The sequence below is a fragment of the Octopus bimaculoides genome, chromosome 5, assembly GCF_001194135.2.
Source record: "Octopus bimaculoides isolate UCB-OBI-ISO-001 chromosome 5, ASM119413v2, whole genome shotgun sequence".
Classification (NCBI taxonomy): domain Eukaryota; kingdom Metazoa; phylum Mollusca; class Cephalopoda; order Octopoda; family Octopodidae; genus Octopus; species Octopus bimaculoides.
This window is the reverse complement of record NC_068985.1, coordinates 40237155-40258082: the sequence shown is the minus strand read 5'-3', so window position 1 is coordinate 40258082 and position 20928 is coordinate 40237155. Positions and strand designations below refer to the sequence as shown.

Here is a 20928-nt window from a genome sequence, read left to right as displayed (position 1 = left end):
CACACACACACACACACACACGCGCGTGTGCACACACATGCACACACATGCATGCACACACTTGCAAGTAGTATGAATAAAGAGTACATGTCTAGTAAAGTTGATATATATTATTCTTAGAGCTCACTGTTTCTTCATTACTTGAAGTTTCACTCTTGATAAGCATTCAACAAATAACATTAATGGATGAATAAAAAACATTTTTTTTTCATAAATTTCTTTCATGGAACATCTTTGATGCAAACCTTTAAGTAATGGTTTTTATATTTAACAATGATATTGTGTGTGTGTGTGTAACTTATTTGTTCATTTTCCCATTCTGCTGTCCTGCTGTATTTAAAGCAGGCTTGAAGGCCACAATTTTTCTTGATCCTGTGTCATCTTGTCTATATGGCTTAACATGTTTAGATTTAAATTTACCACTAATTGCAGTTTTGTAACTGTAACTAGAAGACTACAGGATCCATGCATCATTTTTAATGTAATCTTTTTGTTATTATTTCCTTTCTGTGTTATTTATTAATAACATAATGGTATGTCCTATTTGTGTGTGCATAATCATAAACTTATGTGTAACCATAACCTTGAGTGCCAACCTTTGTGCAATCTTGTACATTAACTTATTGATTTTTCAATCACTATTTGGCTAAGTTCAGTGAAGTTTATGCTTTGCTGATGAGGTCATAAACATACTGAAACGTATCTAGACTTCTCTCCCATATTTGCTGAAATAACTAAAATAATATGAGTCATTGACTAATATTGTTTTCATTTTTCCTGACCAGACAATTATTTGTTGTTAGTTTTTTTAAATTCATTTTATTTAATATGTTAACATTAATTTTACACTCAATCCAAATCTAGTTTCAACATTTCACTTCAGTAACTTACACATATGTAAAATACACAGTTATAATATGTCATGGAAATAATTAAATGCATATATATTATTTACACACTTGTGTGCATTCATACACATGTGCATGCATGCATGTGTGTGTCTTAGTACTCTCAAGCATACACATGATCATACCTACATGTATACGTGTGCATTGCATACACACACACACACACGTGTGTGTGTGTGTAGAAACATACACACATGTGCACGCAACCAGCTGTTCTTGTTTGATTGTTTTTGCCTTTCAGTGGTTCTATTTGTTTTCAAAACAATCCATTGCAGTCTGCTCAAGTACAGCACTAAGTGGAATTGGTTAATATTCGGAACATTGTTTATATATGAATGTTTATTTTGTTTGATTTTAGAAAGCAAAAACAAATTCTCGGTTGACAGAGCTTTGGACAGAAAACATTAATTCAGTACAGATAGAAATATATACATATGCATATTTGTGTATAGTTATTTAGGTTAATGTGTACTGGGGGGATAACTAAATAGATTAGTGAGAAACAGTAAGTTTGTTGTTGTTGTTTTTGTTTAATCCTAGGTCTACCCTTATCCAGTAGACCTATTTTTTGGTTTGAAAATATGTAATATGCAATATGCATATGATCGACTAATTATCTTTGTGATGTCCAGAGATTGTCTTGATTGAGATATTTTGGAAATTGAAGATTTTAGCTTTTTGTGATATAACAGTTCTTATGATAATAAGAATCTAGAATTGTATGCGGTGTCAGTCATCAGTGCTCTTCTGATTTGTCGAATGTACTTAATCCTAACCTAAGATTATTATTATAGGTGGAGTTTATATTTTACATGAAATTTTGTTACTGTTATCCTACAATACATATGACATTTGTATGCATGAGTTTGTGGACTGACTTGTGTGTGTATGTGTCTATTTTCTAAAGAGGATCCTCTCAGTGTATGAACATACGTTTTTACTGAAACTGATGGACAGGTAAATAAATAGATGAACAGTTTATAATTCACTTTCCATGTCCATCCTCACCTGTGGTCATGAATATTGGATAATGACCAAAAGAGTACAATCATGAATACAAGTGGCCTTTGAAGGAAATTTGGAGCTCAGAGATCAGAGAGCCTCTCCAAGTAGAGCTATAACTTCTTCACATTGAGAGGTCACAGCTCCAGTACTATGGACATGTGATTAGAATATTGCAGGAGACTTAGGAGTAGACCAAGAATGAGATGGTTGGATAATAGCCATAGTCTCAGCTGTCCATGCTTGGGAATTCAGTTGAAAAGTTTAATGACAGATGCATTTGATAGAACCCTATGGAGGAAGTGCCTGAGACCTACCCCTGTGACCCTTCCAGGAATAGTGAGCAGTGAAGATGGATGAATGGAGTTATTTAGTTAGTCAAAGGTACCAAAGATAATTATTTTTATTAATAAATTCCACTTAAGTTACTATTTGAGATAAATATGAGAATATTCGCAAAAATCCGTATTACAGTATTTGTTCACTAGTATTTTTGTCTATTCTCCAAATCATTTAAAGGATTTTCCCCTACTCTAGACATCAAAAAATCATTATTAAATTACACTCCTTTATTTGGATATACACAGTTGATTTGCTGAATGAATATACACTTAACTTGGCAATTGAGAAGGGTCAAAAACTTGATTGGGAATGTGTACATGAAGAGGGTGAGGAGAAGATAATTTAAAAGTAGCTAAGTGAAGGGAATGTTCCTATCGGTGTAAACATCCGGTTTGGTGGTTTGTACAAACAGTACACTCTGTTTACAGAGGAGATACAAATAATGGTTAAATGTAGGGTAGTTAGGGCATAGGTAGTCAATGAATTTCTCCACCCTCACCAAACCGAACAAATGGTTTTAACCAGGTCCTATCCAACCTTTAAGCCTTATGTTAAACACGCCTACCCCAAAAGCCATCATGAAAGCTTAAGATGAACTTAATCTTTGACTTGGCTAAACACACACTCTCTCTCTCTTTCTCTCTCTCTCTCTCTCTCTCTCACACACACTCTCTCTCTCTCTCTCTCTCTCTCTCATACACACACACACACACACACTACTACTACTACTACTACTACTTCATATGCCTTCTACTTCTCACACCTCTTCCTTACTGGAATAAATTATCAGCTTAGCCACTACATTTTCACATGCATTCATAAACCAAAGATTGGGTGGATTGCTTTATTTTTTTTTTTCCTTTTTAACTGTTTCTTATTTTAGAAATATATTTTAAATGGTCATCATATTTTAGAGCATAGTTGTATTTATAGCATTTGTATTTATGATTTTTAATTTATAATATTGTTGTATTTATTATAGTTATTATATTTTTACCAATTATTAATAAATAATGATAAATAGCAAATATATCTGCACCAAATCCAACAATATTCCTGTGTAGTTTCTTGTGCCAAATACACTCATTATAATAATGAGTATTGTTTCTATTCAACCTCAAAGGATTTACTAGAAATTAGACAAAAATAAAGCCCTTGAATTTTTAATGAACCAAAAGAAATCTATTGAATTAACTTGTCAAACAATAAATAAAGCTGTGGGTAAGGTCATAAGTGACGTCATCTAGTTTTGTGAGTATGTAGTTCAGTTGAAGAATGTCACTGATAACTTATCACCTGGGTGCTTGTTTTATCACCTTTATTGATATTTTTTCTTGTTCGATTTGAAATGATAAATATTTGAAATTTCTGTTGTTGTGACAAATAGCATACCACTTCTTCATTACTCATGCATCCTCTTCTTTCATTTCAATATGATGGATTATCTACTTGTTAGATTAACCTTTTTCCAGGGATTAGTATTATTACTGTTCGTTCAACCATCCTAATGATAGATTGATAAAGTAAACAAAAGGCATTGCTTAGTAAAGCCTCTTTAACACAATAGCTCAAATCAGTTTTTTATTTTTTAATCAATGTATATAGTTCACTACATTTACTACAATGGTTATAAAAAAAATTTTGAATACAACAGGTAATGTCTCGGTTTTGTTTTTGTTTGGTTGCTCTGAATATTTATGTTTGTGCATATATATGTTCTATTTTATATTTCCTTTTTGTTATTTGTCTTATTCATGTAAGAAAGAGAGAAATATTTGCTCTCCATTATTTGTTCACTATTTAGTAGCTTTGTAATTGTGAGAAATGTTGTTATGCTGTTAAGAGAGAAAAACAAAAATAGTTTGTACAGGCAGTTTTAGAAAATAATAGCAACGATGATTATGATAATGATGAATAAATGGTAATGATGACACTATAGATAATGATAATAATAATAATAATAATAATAATAATAACAATAATAATGGTTATCTAAAGTTTTTTGTAGTTGCATATTTACGTGAAATTTTTAATTATCAACAGCTTACTCTCATATTTCAGTCAATAACTATTAAATTTCTTTGATATGCTCATCCTTTTCTAATGAGGGTAGTTTATTTTCTATTTTTATTGCGGGGATTTCAAATTCACTTTCTCTCTCTCTCTCTCTCTCTCTCTCTCTCTCTCTCTCTCTAAATAAATAAATGAATAAATAAATAAATAAATAAATAAATATAGTTGCAAATATGACTGGTTAATAAGTTTGCATTGCAACCACATGGTTTTGGATTCTATCCCAGTGCTTGGCCCCTTGAGAAAGTGTCTTTTGTTGTAGCTTTGGGCTGACCAATGCCTTGTGAATGAAATTTGGTAGATGGAAACTGAACAGATGCTTGTCATTTATGCATTTGTGTGAATGTTTTTCTTCACACTGTTATCACTTAAGCAATGATACTGCAGCTTGTCAGATTCATCAGTGTTGATGTATGAAGATTGATGAAATAAAAATAGCTCAGTTGAAAAACGTGTAGTGGTTTACAACAAGAAGGGCATCCTGCTGTAGGCTGCTGCCCCAACGTCTTGTTCAGCTCATGCCAAGAAAGAAAAAGCAGGCATAAAAATGACAGTGATGTGAATACATACAGTAGTGGCTATAATATAAGGGTCAGTAAGAACAAATGTATTGAAATAGTTATTATAGAAGATTAACAACACATTGACTCTAGATATTTTACACCTATTTAGATATATCTAATATCTATCTTTCATGAAAATTTCAAGTGAATGGAATAAATATTTTGTAAGTTATGAGGAAATAAACAATCTCCCAAATTGCAGTGGCCAAAAGTTTTGGCCATTGCAGTTTGGTTGATTATTTGTTTATTTCCTCGTAACTTATGAAATATTTATTCCATTCACTTGAAATTTCCATGAAAGATAGATATTAGATATATCTAAATATGTGTAAAATATCTAGTCTCACTGTTTTGTTAATCTCCTATAATAAATATTTTAATTCACTTGTTCTTACCGACCCTTATATCATGGCTGCTACAGTACATGTGTACACACATAAGCAAACACATATATAAACACATATGCATTCATATATATGCATATGGAAAAACTTGAATGTGCATACTATGCGGTATTGAGCAGAATATTCCACCTTGGTTCTTGAACATGTGCATTGATAATAGAATGAATAAAATATTGGGTCATCCCATAAATAATGTGGTTTTTTTATACTTCTTTTAATTTTCAAAATTAAGATAAACAAAGTTCTTTTTTAATCTAAAATATACTTTCATTTTCTACAAGCTCTTCCATCTATCTGGTAGACTTACAAGGCCCCTTTTCCAAAATTCACTTGTCTGTGATGAAAAATACTCCTCCAGTACTGTTCTGAACTTGTTTATATTTTTTCCATCCAAATGATTTTGAAGACTGCAGAATAAATGATAATCAGATGGGGCAATGTCTGGTGAATTTGGTGGGTGGGGCATTGTTTCCCATTCAAACTGCTCCAACCTTTGAAATGTCATCCTCGCTGTATGTGGCCGAGCATTATCCTGATGAAAGAACTCCTTTCGCCTTCAAACCAAAGATGGTTGTTTTTTTTTCTGGTGCTGACTTAAGCCACTCAAGCTGCTCATAGTAGATCTCCTTTGTTATCATTTGATTTGGGTTTAAAAGTTCAAAGTGGACTAAACATTTGATATCCCACCAAATAGATAACAACACCTTACATGGGTGAAGACCTACTTTAGCCTCGGGTGCTGCTGTTTCTCCTTTCCTTACCCACTGTCTTCAGCACTTGACATTTTTATAGAGAACCCATTTCTTGTCACAAGTCACTATTTGGTCCAAAAAAGGTTCATTTGTGAGACGTGGCAGCAAAGAAGAGCACACATTCACTCTCTGTGCGTGATTAGACTTGGGAAGTTTGTGCAGAACCCATTGACCCAATTTGCTGACTTCTCCAATGGTAAGCAGGTGTCAATGAATGGTTGAATGACCAAATCCAAGCTTCTCTGCTAGTTCCTCAACAGTTACGATGAGGTTTTGTTCCACCAGGGTTTGCAGGACATTCTTGTCAAGCTCTAAAGACCTTCCAGGATGAGGCTCGTCTTCTAGGCTGTAGTTTCCAGCTCAGAATTTCTGGAACCACTGTTAACACTGGCTTATGCTTATTGTCCAATTCTTGTACACTGCATTGGTATTCCTTGCACTTTCTGTTGTGTTGTTGCCTTTGTTGAACACATAAAGCAAAATATGCTGAATATGCTCCTTTGCCACTTCCATTATAGCTTTGAAAAAATAACTGTTAAAATCGAACTGCACTCTTCAAAACTCACACTAAGAATAAGCACAAGATAAAATTACTTCCTGCTTTTATAGCAAGTTGATGCAGGTAGTTTATCACATCCTCCTCCAACTTTTAGTTCATGCAATTGAAAAAACCCCATTATATATGAGAACACTTGACTATAGGTACATCTATGTAGTCACAGTCTTTTGGGAAAATAAACTAATCTTCAAATCACACTCTTATCGACTTACATAAAGGCACACTAGATAAGATAGCCTTACTGCCCCCCCACCAAAAAAAATGAGATGGCCATGGTTCACACAACTTTGTTCATAGGCCAACAACAACAACAACCTTAAATAGTTCAGTCCACCAGGCTGTAAAGAAGTACTGCAATACAAGCTGAAATGGTCTATTATTATTATTATTGTCACTGGCAGATTGCAAACCTGAGTCATGTTTTGTTGACATGCTTGGTCAAGTTGAACTTTCTTGTGAGCATGTCCAGAAGAAGTTTTGGTGTTCTACTTACCATTCATTGATGGATACTCTTGACTACAAAATGTATCAGTTCCTCTGACATTAAGCACACCAGCTGAGCTAGGAATGTAAAATTCACTGGTTGCTCAAAACAGTTGATTCTTCTCACTTGCAAAATTTTCATGTTTTTTCTTACAGAAGAAATACTGCACTATAATGCAGCTTTTACCATGAGGCTCTAATTTCAGTTAAATAAAGGTACAGAAAGAATTAATAGATGTTAATAAGTATCAGATATAAGATACAACCAAATTTCAGCATCTTAAACTTGTTGAAGTGATTGCACTGGTATAAAAGACAGGCTACAGCAAATATTCTGCTCAGTACCACAGATTTGCTTGTCAGTTGTTTGACCTTAACCAGTTGAACGTGTTCCTTAGTGGCTGACAATATGTGCATCTTTGATCACAAGCAGAAGTAGTGGGGAAGCATCAGAGCCATGTGTTGAGAGGAATTCTTTGGGGTTTGGATAATTCACCTTTGGAAATATAGGTGTTTTGTTCAACATCCTTAAACAACCCTTATTCAGAGACCTTTTGATCGGGATGGGCTACTCAACCTGATGAAAATTCTAACTGAGCCCCATCTGCAAAGTCATGCACTTTTTATCTTGATATGAGATCACCATGTCGTGCCCATATGGTTGTGATGCATGTGCCTGGTGTACCCTTATCAGACGGGTAGTCGTGATTGGTATACTGAGCTTTGTATATTTTACTCCAGTATCACTTTGATGGCATGCACTGCTCTCTCATTCAATAATAATAATAATAATAATAATAATTATAATAATAATAATCCTTTTTATAGACTCAAGATCAGCAATTGCGAAGGATGGGGAACTTGATTACATTGACCCCAATGCTCAGTTGGTACCTATTTCATTGGCCCTGAAAGGATGAAAGGCAAAGTCAACTTTGGCAGAATTTGAACTAAAAGCATAAAAGCTGAAAGAAATGCCACTGAGTATTTTGTCCAACATGCTAACAACTCTGCCAGCTTGTCACCTTATAATTTTTCCCTGCTATCAGCATAAAATCTGAAATTTTGAGTGAGAGGGGCAAGTCGATTACATTGACTTCAATACTTGGCTGGTAAATATTTTATTGGCCCTGAAAGGATAAAAGGCAAAGTTGACCTCAGTAGAATTTAAATGATTATAAAGGCTGCTAATTTAATAATAATAATAATAATAATAATAATAATAATAATAATAATAATAATAAGGCACAAGGCTTGAAATTTGGTGGGAGGAGACTAGTTGATTACATCAACCACAGTATTTCACTGTGTTATAATTTGAATCCTCATCCATTTGTATGTTATTGTTGGCACTGTAATATTCTTGTCACTACTATTGTTTTGGTGGTATTCTGCGTCTTATTATCTTTGACTCGTTTATCATGCAATCACTGATAGCTCTACAAGACAATGACTTGTCTACCTTCACATTAACTTGAACTTGTATATATCGTGTAACTGACACTGACTCCAACTGAGAACTTGTATAACAACTCTACTACTGCTGAGTTCCCACAACAACTGACTGTCTGACTTTATAGTGGCTGGTTCATATCACTTTGTCATGTGGAAAGGGGAGTATCATTTTCATTACAACACACTGGTACTTAATTCATCGACCCTGAAAGGATGATAGGCAAAGTTGACCTCAGTGGAATTTGAACTCAGATCATAGCAATGGGCAAAATACCACAAAGCACTTCATCCAGCTAGCTAACACTTCTGCCAGTTTGCTGCCTTTAGTAATAATCTTTTCTACAATAGGCACAAAGACTGAAATTTTGGGGGAAGGGGCTAGTCGATTACATCAACCCCAGTGCATAACTGGTACTTATTTCATCAACCTTGCAAGGATGAAAGGCAAAGTCAACCTCAGTGGAATTTGAACTCAGAACATAGAGACAGGCAAAATACTGCTAAGCATTTCACCTAGTGTGTTAACAATTCTGCAAGCTCGTCACCTTTATAATAATAATAATAATAATAATAATAATAATAATAATAATAATAATAATAATTGATTCATATTTAAAAAACCTATCTCTTCACATCTTTCATTTATTAAACAAATATATATACTTAGAATATGCTATTTCTCTAATCAATAGGCTTAGTGGGGATTATAGGATCTAGTTTGAGCTTTTCTATTACTATTTTTCACTCATCTTGAAATGTCTGTTAACTTAATTTATAATTGTGTTATGTTTGTGGCAACAGAACTATAAAACTTAGAATTAGGAACTCACATGTAAGAAGCTGATTTTCACACCAATATGGTAACCCATCTAGTATATCCTAGATGGGAAGGGCTGGTGAAGAGAGGAAGAGATGGATTATGATGAGGATTTGATATCTAGTGTACTGTATGTTTCAGTATTTACTTGAGATGACAGGAAACAAAATGGGTTAATGTACTTTAATAATATTTGCTGTTAGAAATTATCAAAGAAAGTGTTATTTTTCCTCTCCTCTTTCCTCTTCCTCAGTACCATCACTACTATTTTTTACAACTTCTATATTATCTCCATTTCACATTAGACTCACCCACTGCCAAAGAATTCCTGTCATTTATTCATAAATTAGCAAATAGTCTATGCTTGAATTAAGCTAGAAACTCCCTGGTAAGAAGCATGAAATGTAATTAAGAAGCATGAAATGTAATTAATGTACACTTTATCAATTGTTTATACTCACCAACTCATTTTCTTTATACACATAATACCTTCTAAGTATTTCTGAGTATCCATCCACTCACTCACTGCAATAAGAAATAAGTCAATTCATTTATCCTCATAGTCGTTTCAGAAATCAAAAGTTAATTTCTTCTTTGGAATTTTGACCCATTTCATTGACTTTCTGTAAGCAAATAAATGTTTTAAGCAATTTTCAAGGAAAATAGCTGCATCACTCAGTTATCATTAGAGGACAAAGAAGCTGTTTGTTTCATTATATGTATTTGAGATAAACAAATTGCTTGAAATTTTCTCCTTATTTGTGTGTATGTGTGTGTGAGAAAGTGAGAAACATTTTTGACAGTTCCTCAACGAAGTAGTTACAGCTTTTGTTTATTTTCTATTTTATGTTTATCATGCAAAGAAAGACATAGAACCATTGATTTTAATATTTCAATGGATCTAATATGTTATAATGGTCTCAAATTTTGGCATAGACCCAGAAGTTTTTGCAGGAAGAGGGAAGTTGATTACATTGCCAGTACTTGACTGGTACTTATCTTATTGACCCCAAAAGGATGGAAGGTAAACTTGGCCTGAGTGAAATTTGAACTCAGACCATAAAGACGGACAAAATGCCACTAAACATTTTGCCCAGTATGCTAACGATTCTGTCAGCTTACCGCTATGTCTTTTTATTAATATTAATAATATCAATGATTTCAAATTTTGGTACAATGCCAACAATTTTGGAGGGGAAAGGTTATTCAATTACTTTGACTCAATGCTTCACTTGTACTTTATTTTATCAACCTCAAAAGGATGGATGACAAACTTGACTGTTGCAGTATTTGATCTTAAACTGTAAAGAGTCAGAAGAACTACTGCAAGATATTTCTGTCAACACTAACAATTCTGCCAACCCAATACCTTAATAATAATACTAAGAGGTGGTGAAATATGATCTTCAAACTTTGGGCCTCACAGAGGTGATGATTAGTGACCAAGATCTTTGGTGATATGCTTAAGAAGACCTGTCAAGCCAAGTGAAATCATAGTTGTGACTGATACTAGTGTTACATAACTGGCACCCATGCCAGTGGCACATAAAAAGCACCTTTTGAGTGGGCCTCGTGGAGGCAAAATGGCCAATGCTGGTAGCATGTGAAAAGCACCTTTCAAGTGTTGGGCCACATGGAGGCAATGATGAATGACCGAGACCTTTGGCATTATGTCATTATTGAGAAGAAGATCCATCAAGCCAAGTTAAACTGTGGCGCAAATGGCACCCATGTCAATGGCCAAAAAAAGCACCCATTATACTCTCAGAGTGGTTGGCATTAGAAGGGCATTCAGCTGTAGAAACCATGCCAAATCAGACTGGAGTCTGGTGCAGCCTTCCAGCTTGCCAGCCCTGGTCAAACTGTCCAACCCATGCCAGCATGGACAACAAATGTTAAACGATGATGATGACTAAATGATTTCTCATTATCGTTATCTGTTATATTTCCAATTATTCCATGTTTGCACAGGTTGGACAGATCTGCAATATAATCCTTTCACACCTTATCTTTGTTACTGTCTCTTTCTGTTATCAGTACCATTACAGTGTATCAAGTAATATGTATGTTGTTGCTGTTAGTTATATTGTGGGTTACAGCTATAATAGGAATATTCAAGAATAACATAATTTTTTGCCTGTCTTCATTTTTACAAATGAAATAGATTCTTGACATAATTTAAAACTAATGACTTCAGTTTAAAATATTGTACCTTGGATTACTCTTAACATGACATTGAGACTGCTAGATATCAGTGCATTTTATAAATCTATATAAATCTAAATAAATGCAGTATATGCCAAAACAGCTTGGTAGTTACTAAAAAAATTATCACTATTGACCTGCCTATCGTCTCTTATTCAATTAACTGTCAACAACTTAAGTGAGCTAGTTACTTGGACAATGCATCTATGACTAATTATTTTAATCTGTGTATAAAGAAAAATAATTAAACCTGTATAGAGTAAAGTATGAGGGAACAAATGGGAATATGATAAAATTTTACAAATTTCTATAATCTCTCTCTCCCCACCCCCATATGCATATATATACATATCATTAATGTAAATGTAAAATATATACAAATATATATAAATGCAGGCATGGCTGTGTGGTAAGAAGTTTGCTTCTCAGCCACATGGTTCCAAGTTCAGTCTCACAGTGTGGTGCTTTGGACAAGTGTCTTCTGCTAGTCTCAGGTTGAGCAAAGCCTTATGAGTGGATTTAGTGGATGGAAACTGAAAGAAGCCCATCATGTATGCATATACATGTGTGTGTGTGTATGTGTGTATCTGTTTGTGTGTCTTTGTATCTGTGTTTGTCCCCCACCACTACTTGACAACCGGCGTTGGTGTGTTTATGTCCCTGTAATTTACCAGTTTAGCAAAAAGAGACCAATAGAATAAGTACCAAGCTTTAAGAAAAGTACTGGGGGCGTTTTGTTCAAATAAAAAAGCTCTTCATCGCACTGCCCCAGTGTAGCCACAGTCTAATGACTGAAACAAGTAAAAGAAAAGATAAAAGATATATTTTACATAGTGCAAATGATATAGAACTCAGTATGTTGGATAGTGTAGATAGATATGTTTATCATATTAAAAAATGACAGTCTACTCAGAGTTTTGCTCAATACATTCATTTATGTAAATGTATAACATTCATATATGGACATAACTTTAAGACTTGAAATTATAATCCTTTCTAATATAGACACAAAGTCAGAAATTGTTGGGGAGGGGACTAGTTGATTACATCGATCCCAGTGTTTCACTGATACTTAATTTATTGACCCTGAAAGGATGAAAGGCAAAGTCAACCTTGGTGGAATTTGAACTCAGAACATAAAAACAGATGAAATGCTGCTAAGCATTTTGCCTGGCATGCTAATGATTCTGCCAGCTCGCTGACTTAGAGACTTGAAATTTAATGTCAGCAAACTTGTTACATCATGAGTGGATTTTGATAAGTATTAGAAATAAGATGGGTTAATATTCTCAATCTAATAAAGTTATTCTAATACAATTAACTTTTTAGCAATGCATATACAAATATTATATGCCTGTTCTACACTGATTCTATATAGCAGAGATAATTACAAATATGACCTAACCTTGTATATTTTTCTTCCTTTTTTCTTTCTTTCTTTATGACTGAAACTCGGAACTCAAGTCAATAAAATCAGTGTTTTATAAAATAGTCGTTTTGTTTATACAGTAAACTAGACTGGTGTCACTAGCCTGATGTATATCAAAGTCAACATCTGATTATCAATGTCTCTGAACAACCTAGTCTTCTATTGACAAACTTATGGAGACAATGAAGAAACTTCTACACAGTTGCTCAGTTTGCTAGACATGACAGCAAAATCCACTCAAACTACATGCTACTATCTTAAAGAATAGATACTTTGGATGATAATGCCCTAGGTACAGCTGTAAAAAAAAATGCTGGGATGATTATAGCTGGAATGTTTTGATCATTGGTCTGTTCAGTTGGGACTAATCTGCAATATAATGCAAGTTAATGATTGCACTGGTAGGTCACAAGTCACTCTATAGTCTGCAAAAATGTTTTAACACATATCACATTGGAAGACATGATCTCTTTCAGAGATCAAGCTAATTGTAAACTTTCTATTTTTCTCAGTTTTATGGAATTGTAATTATTATATAAAGTGGTAGCATAAATGAAAAGGTAATGCTAGGAAAACGCAGTATTTAGTTACATTTCTTTACATTCTTGATTCAAATCTGGTATAATTTCAGTTAGCTATGATACCTCCTCTGAAATATGTGGCTTTATGCCTATGTTAAAAATCATTGTTATAGAAAACAGAAATAGTTGCAGGATGGATGAAATAAAATGCATCACCATATTCAGATCTCTTTCTTCCTCAAGTTCAAAAGTCAGCATTGACTTTCACCACTCCATGGTCAATAAAAAATATTAGCCAATCAGTTTTTTACTGAGATCAGTCCATTAACTAGAATTCTCCTTCTCTAAATTTGTGATGCTGTGTTATAATGAAAAAAGAGGTTTTATTTAGTATGTTTGTAGGCTGTATGTAACTTAAAAGAAAGTTTTTCTATGTTGTGAATCCAAGACAGTTTCTATTCCTAGTTGAGTCTACTTAGGTTAGTAACTCTCTAGCAAAAAAAGCATTAATATCACAACTTCCACTTACTTCATCCTTTAAAAACATCAGATGTCATATCTTTATCACAAAATTATTTTATTTTATTGTTGTTGTTCTTATTGTTATTATTAGGGCGGAAAGCTGGCAGAATTGTTAGCACACCATGCAAAATGTTTAGCAGCATTTTGTTCATCTTTACTTTCTGAGTTCAAATTCTGCCAAGGTTAACTGATGAAATAAATACCATTTACACACTGGAGTCAATGTAATCAACTAGCCCCCTCCCCCACAATTTCAGGCCTTGTGCCTATAGTAGAAAGGATTGTTATTATTATTATTATTATTATTATTATTATTATTAATAATAATAAGGCAGTGAGCTGGCAAAAGCGTTAGCATGCTGAGTGAAATGCTTTGCAGCATTTTGTATGTCTCCACATTCTGAGTTCAAATTCTGCCAAGGTCGATTTTGCCTTTCATCCTTTCAGGATTGATAAAGTAAGTACCAGTTAAACACCGGGGTCAATGTCATTGACTTACTCCTTCCACGAAATTGCTGGCCTTGAGACAGCAATTATTATTATTATTATTATTATTATTATTATTATTAATGATAATAATAACAATAATGGTTTCAAATTTTGGTACAAAGCCAGCAAGGGGTAGAGGGTAAGACAGTTACATTGACTCCAGTGTCCAAACGATATATATTTTATCGATCCCAAATATGAAAGGCAAGAATCGATGTTGGCAGAAATTGAACTTAGAACATAAATGCTGGAAGAAATGTTACTAAGCATTCTGTCCAACATGCTAATGATACAGCTTGCTGCCTTAGTAACAATAATAATAATCCTTTCTAGTATTAGCACAAGGTCTGAAATTTTGGAGGTTGGGGGTAGTCGGTTACATCAACTCCAGTGCTCAACTGGTACTCTTCTTATTGACCCTGAAAGGTTGAAAGGCAAAGTTGAAATCTGCAGAATTTAACTGAATAATATCAATAATAATAATAATAATAATAATAATAATAAGAAGAAGAAGAAGAAGAAGGCAAGCTGGCAGAATTGTAAGCATGTCAGACAAAATGTTTAGTGACATTTCTGGCCCTCTATGTTCTGAGTTCAGACCCTGCTGATGTCAACTTCGCTTGTCATCCTTTTAGAGTTGATAAAATAAAGTATTAGTCAGGTTCTGGGGTCAATGTAACCAACTAACCCTCTTCCCTAAAATGTTTGGCCTTGTGTCAAAATTTGAAGCCAGTATTATTTTTATTGTTGATCAACAGATGTTAATTGATGATGACGATCTTTTTGTTATTAGATGAAGTTTGAGAATATGAGCAAATACTGATAAGCATATATCTGATTGAGAAAATATTCTCTATTGGTAACTACTGCAGATTAAGTGTCCCGGTGTAACAGTATATTTCATAGGTATGTCGCCAGAGTCCAGCTCTGTCAGCAAAAAGAAGTTATTAAAAAATTTCACATCTAATATCCCAAGAACATATAGTGTGGTTTACAAAGAGAAACAGCAGAACCTATAAATATTAGAATTAAGGAACAATGGAAATTTGACTCAAAGATGAAGCAACTGGTATGGTGTGAAACAAAAAATTATATGTCACTAAGGACATATGATTTTAATTATATATAGCTAACTTCAGTCGATATTGTCTGAAATAAGTGACAATAGCATAGAGTATAGGCTTAACAGTACGCCTTGCAAAAGGTGCAACCTTGTGGAAAATAGTTTTAATACCACTTAAGTGCAAATAGTTTTAGTTTTGGGGGTTTTTTTTTCCTATTTGACTTGGTATAGTGGATAATATAGTTGGAATCTCACAATCAATAAAGGTTTAGAATTTCATTCCCGTGTGTTCACATATCTATGACATCTGTTGATAAACAAACACTGAATGTGTTAATGTATAAAGAAAAAACACTTGAGTCCAAGTTAATTAGTGATGTTCTGTGTTAGCCTCAAACTTAATGAAGTTCACAAAAATGGAATAAGTTTATGTGCTGTGTTGAGAATTTGAAACAAATTCTCTTTTTTGCAGGCATAAAAACTTGTTTGTTTCATCTCATGAACTGTGTGATCTTTGGAGAAGGAGGGAGAGAGCAAGGGGCAAAATGATTCTGAGTTCTAAGATCTTTTCTTCCTTAGTTTTAACAGGTAACCTAAAACATTTCCATATATTGAACAAATAAAACAGGAAGAGTTAAATTCTGTCTCTCTTTTCTGATTAAAATTAGTGTTTATAATGTCTAACATCACTTTCCAATTCATTATGTTTTCTTACTTCAGAAGAAACTGATAAGAATTTGAGACAAGTTCATTTATCACTTTTGAATAAGTGAACATATTTCATTTACTTCATTGACATTCTATCATCAATGTTGCAATATTGTCTGAATCCATATTTCAAATTTATGAATATTTATTGAGAAAAAAGAAGGAAATGAATTAAAATTATACATTTCTGAGTTGCACTTATTTGGAGAATTATTTACTGAAAGTTCATCCTGTACTGTGACTGAAACAATTCTCATCAGTAGCTGTGTCATTGTAAATATTAAAACACCCATACACTGCTGTACTTTCTATTACTTAAGTATTAATATTATTTTATAATATAATATTATTATTAGGTACCATAGTCATTTGTTATGCAGCTACAATTTGTTTACTGATATTCAAACTCGATGAATGTTTAGTTAAATACTAGTGACTAACAGGTAGATGTATAAGAAAATACTGTGATGCTTAATGATATAAAATATAATAATAATAATAATCATTACGTCAGCCAATTGACAAAATTTGGATCCTGTGGCAGAATTTGAACTCAGAATCGAAAAAGACAAAAGAGTATCTATAAGATTTCTTGTCTGATGCTCTCACAGTTCCACCAATCCATTGCCATGGATGGTGCTTTATTTTATTGACCTCTGAAAGAACAAAAGGCATAGTTGACCTTGACAGCATTTGAACTCAGAGAGAACTGGAATGAATGCCATAAGGTTGTTCTAACAACTCTTCCAATTCCCTGCCTAATGACGATGATGATGATGATGATTACAACAACAATGTAAAAGTGAATACAATAGTGTATGTATGTTTTAAAGGATGCATTGACTTTACTAAGTCAACTTTGTATATTATTTATGTATTTGTTAATCATGTTATGTAACCTTAAATCAGTTTTCACTAATTGTTTTTATTTTCAGTATTAAATATTTATACTTTTTTCATTTTATTGTTATTATAATTAATGATAATGTTATTATTGCTGTTACTTATTTACTTTTATTACTTAACACCATCTTTATTTCTGGCTGTGACACTCAAAGACAAGATTAAGATATCAATGATGTTTTAACCTGTCTGTATTTGACTGGTAACCTTTCAGTAAAGTCTTGTTGTATTTTCTTTTTCAGATGATACAGGTTACAGATCAGCATCAGAAAGCAGACAATACACCGGTGGCAGTACATTTGAAAGAAACCGAAGTAAATCTGTGTCATCAAGAGAAAGGAGGAGGTGTGCATTATTTACTTATAGATTTTTGTAATCCTCTCGCTTTACTCTCATGTCTACAACATTAGTGATAGAGTAACTTTCAAGCTAATATCATACTTAACGAAGTGAGAAGAAATATCTATTGTATTTACATATTATATGTGCTCATGTATGACTCAAAATTATGGGGAACAAAAAATCTAGAATAATATATCCCTTGTATGTAATATGCACTAAATTTTCTTGCATTATAAATAAAAAAAAGGAGTGTTTGTTCACTTATTAAAATTGCTCAGCAAAATGTACTGAAAATGTTTCTGATTCTTAAACAAAACAAAAAGCAAATCCAAAAGTGACCTTCATTTAAACTTTATCAGTGTATACTGTGAAAGTACATCTACTGTGAAGTCAATGTTCAGGAAATCTCATAGTCCTGTTTTTTCAGAAGTGTGTATTATGGATATATATTGAGAAGAAAACTTCACTTCAGTGGCTAATATCTAAATATGATCTTTGCAAGTACAGGTAATAACTCTGGACACATATAAGTAATATTAAACCACTTCAATAACCATAGTCTTCTCTATGCTATGCAAATTAGGGTTAGAGAATTGGTACATTGATGTATTGTAATGTGTACTTGTAAGTTCCAAAAATTATTATAAAGACTAAAGGAAATTATTCAAAGACACTATCTGCATGAAATGGTTGTGTGGTAAAGAACTTTATTACCCAATCATGTTCAAACAGTAAGTATTGCATGGTACTTTGTGCAAGTGTCTTTTACGAAAATCTCAAGTGACCAATGTCTAGTGAGTGAAATTTATCAAACTCTATGGAAGTTTGTCAGGTACATGTGCATGTTTTTGTATATGCTTGTATTTGCTAAAAAATGGTACTCATTAAAAAATGGTACTGCTGTTTATATTCTCTAACTTATCAGCTTAACAAATAGTGATTGATAAAATAACTACCAATATTCCAAAATAAATACTGTTATTGATATGCTTGAAAGGCACGGCTGCAGTCTAATGCCTAATGTGAGTGAAAGACTTATAGAAAAGATGGAAGGTATTACTATCATATTGTTTTAATGTATACATGGCCTGGATTCTACAGCTGGATGCCTTTCGTAATGTCAACCACTTTACAGAGTGTACTGGGTGCATTTTTTTGTGCCATCAGAATTTTGTGAGGTAACCATGAAATTTGTAAGAGAGAAAGGAAAAAGTTCCCACTATTAAGAGAAAGTATTTAGGAGGGGAAGGTGGAGGTAGGTGGGTGTATGCCAGGTGTTGAAAGGCTAAAGTATGATAGAGGGACAAGCAAAGGTGTTTTGCCATAGAGGAGCCGTATACCTGAAGAAGATAAGGGGAAGGTAATGATGGATGTGTGTGAAAGCAAACTCTCAAGGAATAAGAATGTGAACATATGAAAGGGCACAGACAGTGGGTCATGGGGGGGGGGGAGAATGGATGTTTTCATAAGGGTGTTAGGGAAGAGTAAACAGGTGGAGGTAGGGATTAATGTAGTGAGTAATGAACAAGGGTTGGGGTGCAGATGATGGGACATACCAGTATGTAGATGGGTAAAGTGGGAGATATAGGAGAATAGAATAGAAAATATGTGCAAGATGTTGGAGTAGTGAAGAGGGAGATATAGAAATACATACCCTAATTTCCTCAGAGACCACCATATTGCTAATTGAGGGATTATGTTGAAGGCTTTCTCCATATCAACATATGCTACGTATAATGGTTTACTCTTAGCTAAATACTTCTGCTGCAGTTGCCTAAGAAGATAACATCAGTAGTACCTTATACAAAAACAAACTGCATATTATCTACTCTAATACTGTTTATAATTAAGTGGGCAATAACTCTCTCTCTAACTTTCATGACCTTTTCCAGCATTTTGATAACTCCATAATTAATTCTAAGCTCCTTTGCCCTTGTAACAGATGACTATAATGTTGCTATGCCAGTCATTGTGGATGGCACCTTCCTGAATAACCTTATTAACTATATAGGTGATTAGACTGTATCTTACTTCACCGTGTGTTAAGCATCTCAGAAGTAATTCCCAATGAACCTGAAGTTTTCCCTGTCTTCATATCCTTAATTGCCTTATGTATCACATCCTTAATTGCCTAACTGAATCATGTATACACGTATTTATTTCAAGAATGCTCAGTCTGTTCCATTTTCCTTTTCTGTTTCTATTTTCATAGTCCTTGGAGTCCTCCTGACGCTCGCTCCAATCTTTCAACCTACAAAATTCAGCCTCGTAGTATTGTTGATTATGAGCCAGGATGCTCTTCAATAGCATTTAAAGAATCAAAGCCAGTAAGTAGATCTATAGTGACATTTTATATATATATATATATATCACTTAATACTTGTAGGGTCTTTTAATTATTTATTATTTTTTGCATGGACTTGTTTTACTAATTTGAAATTTTAATTGAAATATTTCATTTTTCTTTTTCAGTTTATATTATTTTTTCTTTTATTTTTCATTTTGGTTTTGAGGTGGGGATAAGTTGAAATTTCAAGCTGATATGTGAGATAGTATAATGTTAAGGGACTAATTTGTAGGTAACTGCCCTCATGATCTTCAGTTCAAACCATACAAACTCAGTTATTATGTTGTCTCTACCACTACCACCACCACCATCACTAAGCAGTTTACTTAATCCCATTAACTCTTGTTTGACAAAGTCACAAACGAATCCGTTCCTTCATAATTTTGTGGTTGGTGAAATTAAAAAAAACATTGATTAAAAAAATTGAAAATATATTCCACTTATGAAAGCTTCAAACAATGAATGTAAAACAATAAAAATGAACAAAATATATTTTTATGAAATCTGTAAGCAGGGAAAGGGTTGGTGGTTAAAAAATTAGTCTTTTTTAAAGATCAAAATTTAGTATTAAATTGAAAAATAAAAAACAGTTAACATATGGCAAACATTTGTTCATATTCATGAAGAGTTACTGTCTTTTAACTTGTTTTTCATTATCAGCCTAATTGTTTATATATATATATATATATGAGCAGCATCACTGTGTGGTAGGAAGCTTGCTTCCCAACCACGTGGCTCTGGGTTCAGTCCCACTGCATGCCACCTTGGGCAAGTGTCTTCTACTTTAGCCTTGGGCCAACCAAAGCTTCGTGAGTAGATTTAGTAGACAGAAACTGAAAGAAAACCATCATATGTGTGTGTGTCTTTGTGTCCATGTTTGTCCTCCACCACCACTTGGTGCTGGTGTGTTTACATCTCTATAGAGACTGATAGAATAAATACTAGAGTTAAAAAACTAAGTCTTGGAGTTGATTTGTTCAACTAAAATCCTTTGAGGCGATGCTCCAACATGACTGCAATCAAATAAAAGATATGTATATA

The 20928-nt window shown here is 33.4% G+C and overlaps 1 protein-coding gene across 13 annotated transcripts in view; it reads left to right on the top strand.

Moving 5' to 3' along the window:
• LOC106869124 (sorbin and SH3 domain-containing protein 1) overlaps positions 1–20928 on the top strand; it is a 482929-nt gene that overhangs the window by 250083 nt on the left and 211918 nt on the right. For all 13 annotated transcript variants that reach the window (XM_052968338.1, XM_052968340.1, XM_052968337.1 and 10 more), the window contains 2 exons: positions 17441–17543; positions 19753–19867. In XM_052968338.1, coding sequence (XP_052824298.1) covers positions 17441–17543; positions 19753–19867 — 218 coding nt within the window. The remainder of the gene's footprint in view (positions 1–17440; positions 17544–19752; positions 19868–20928) is intronic.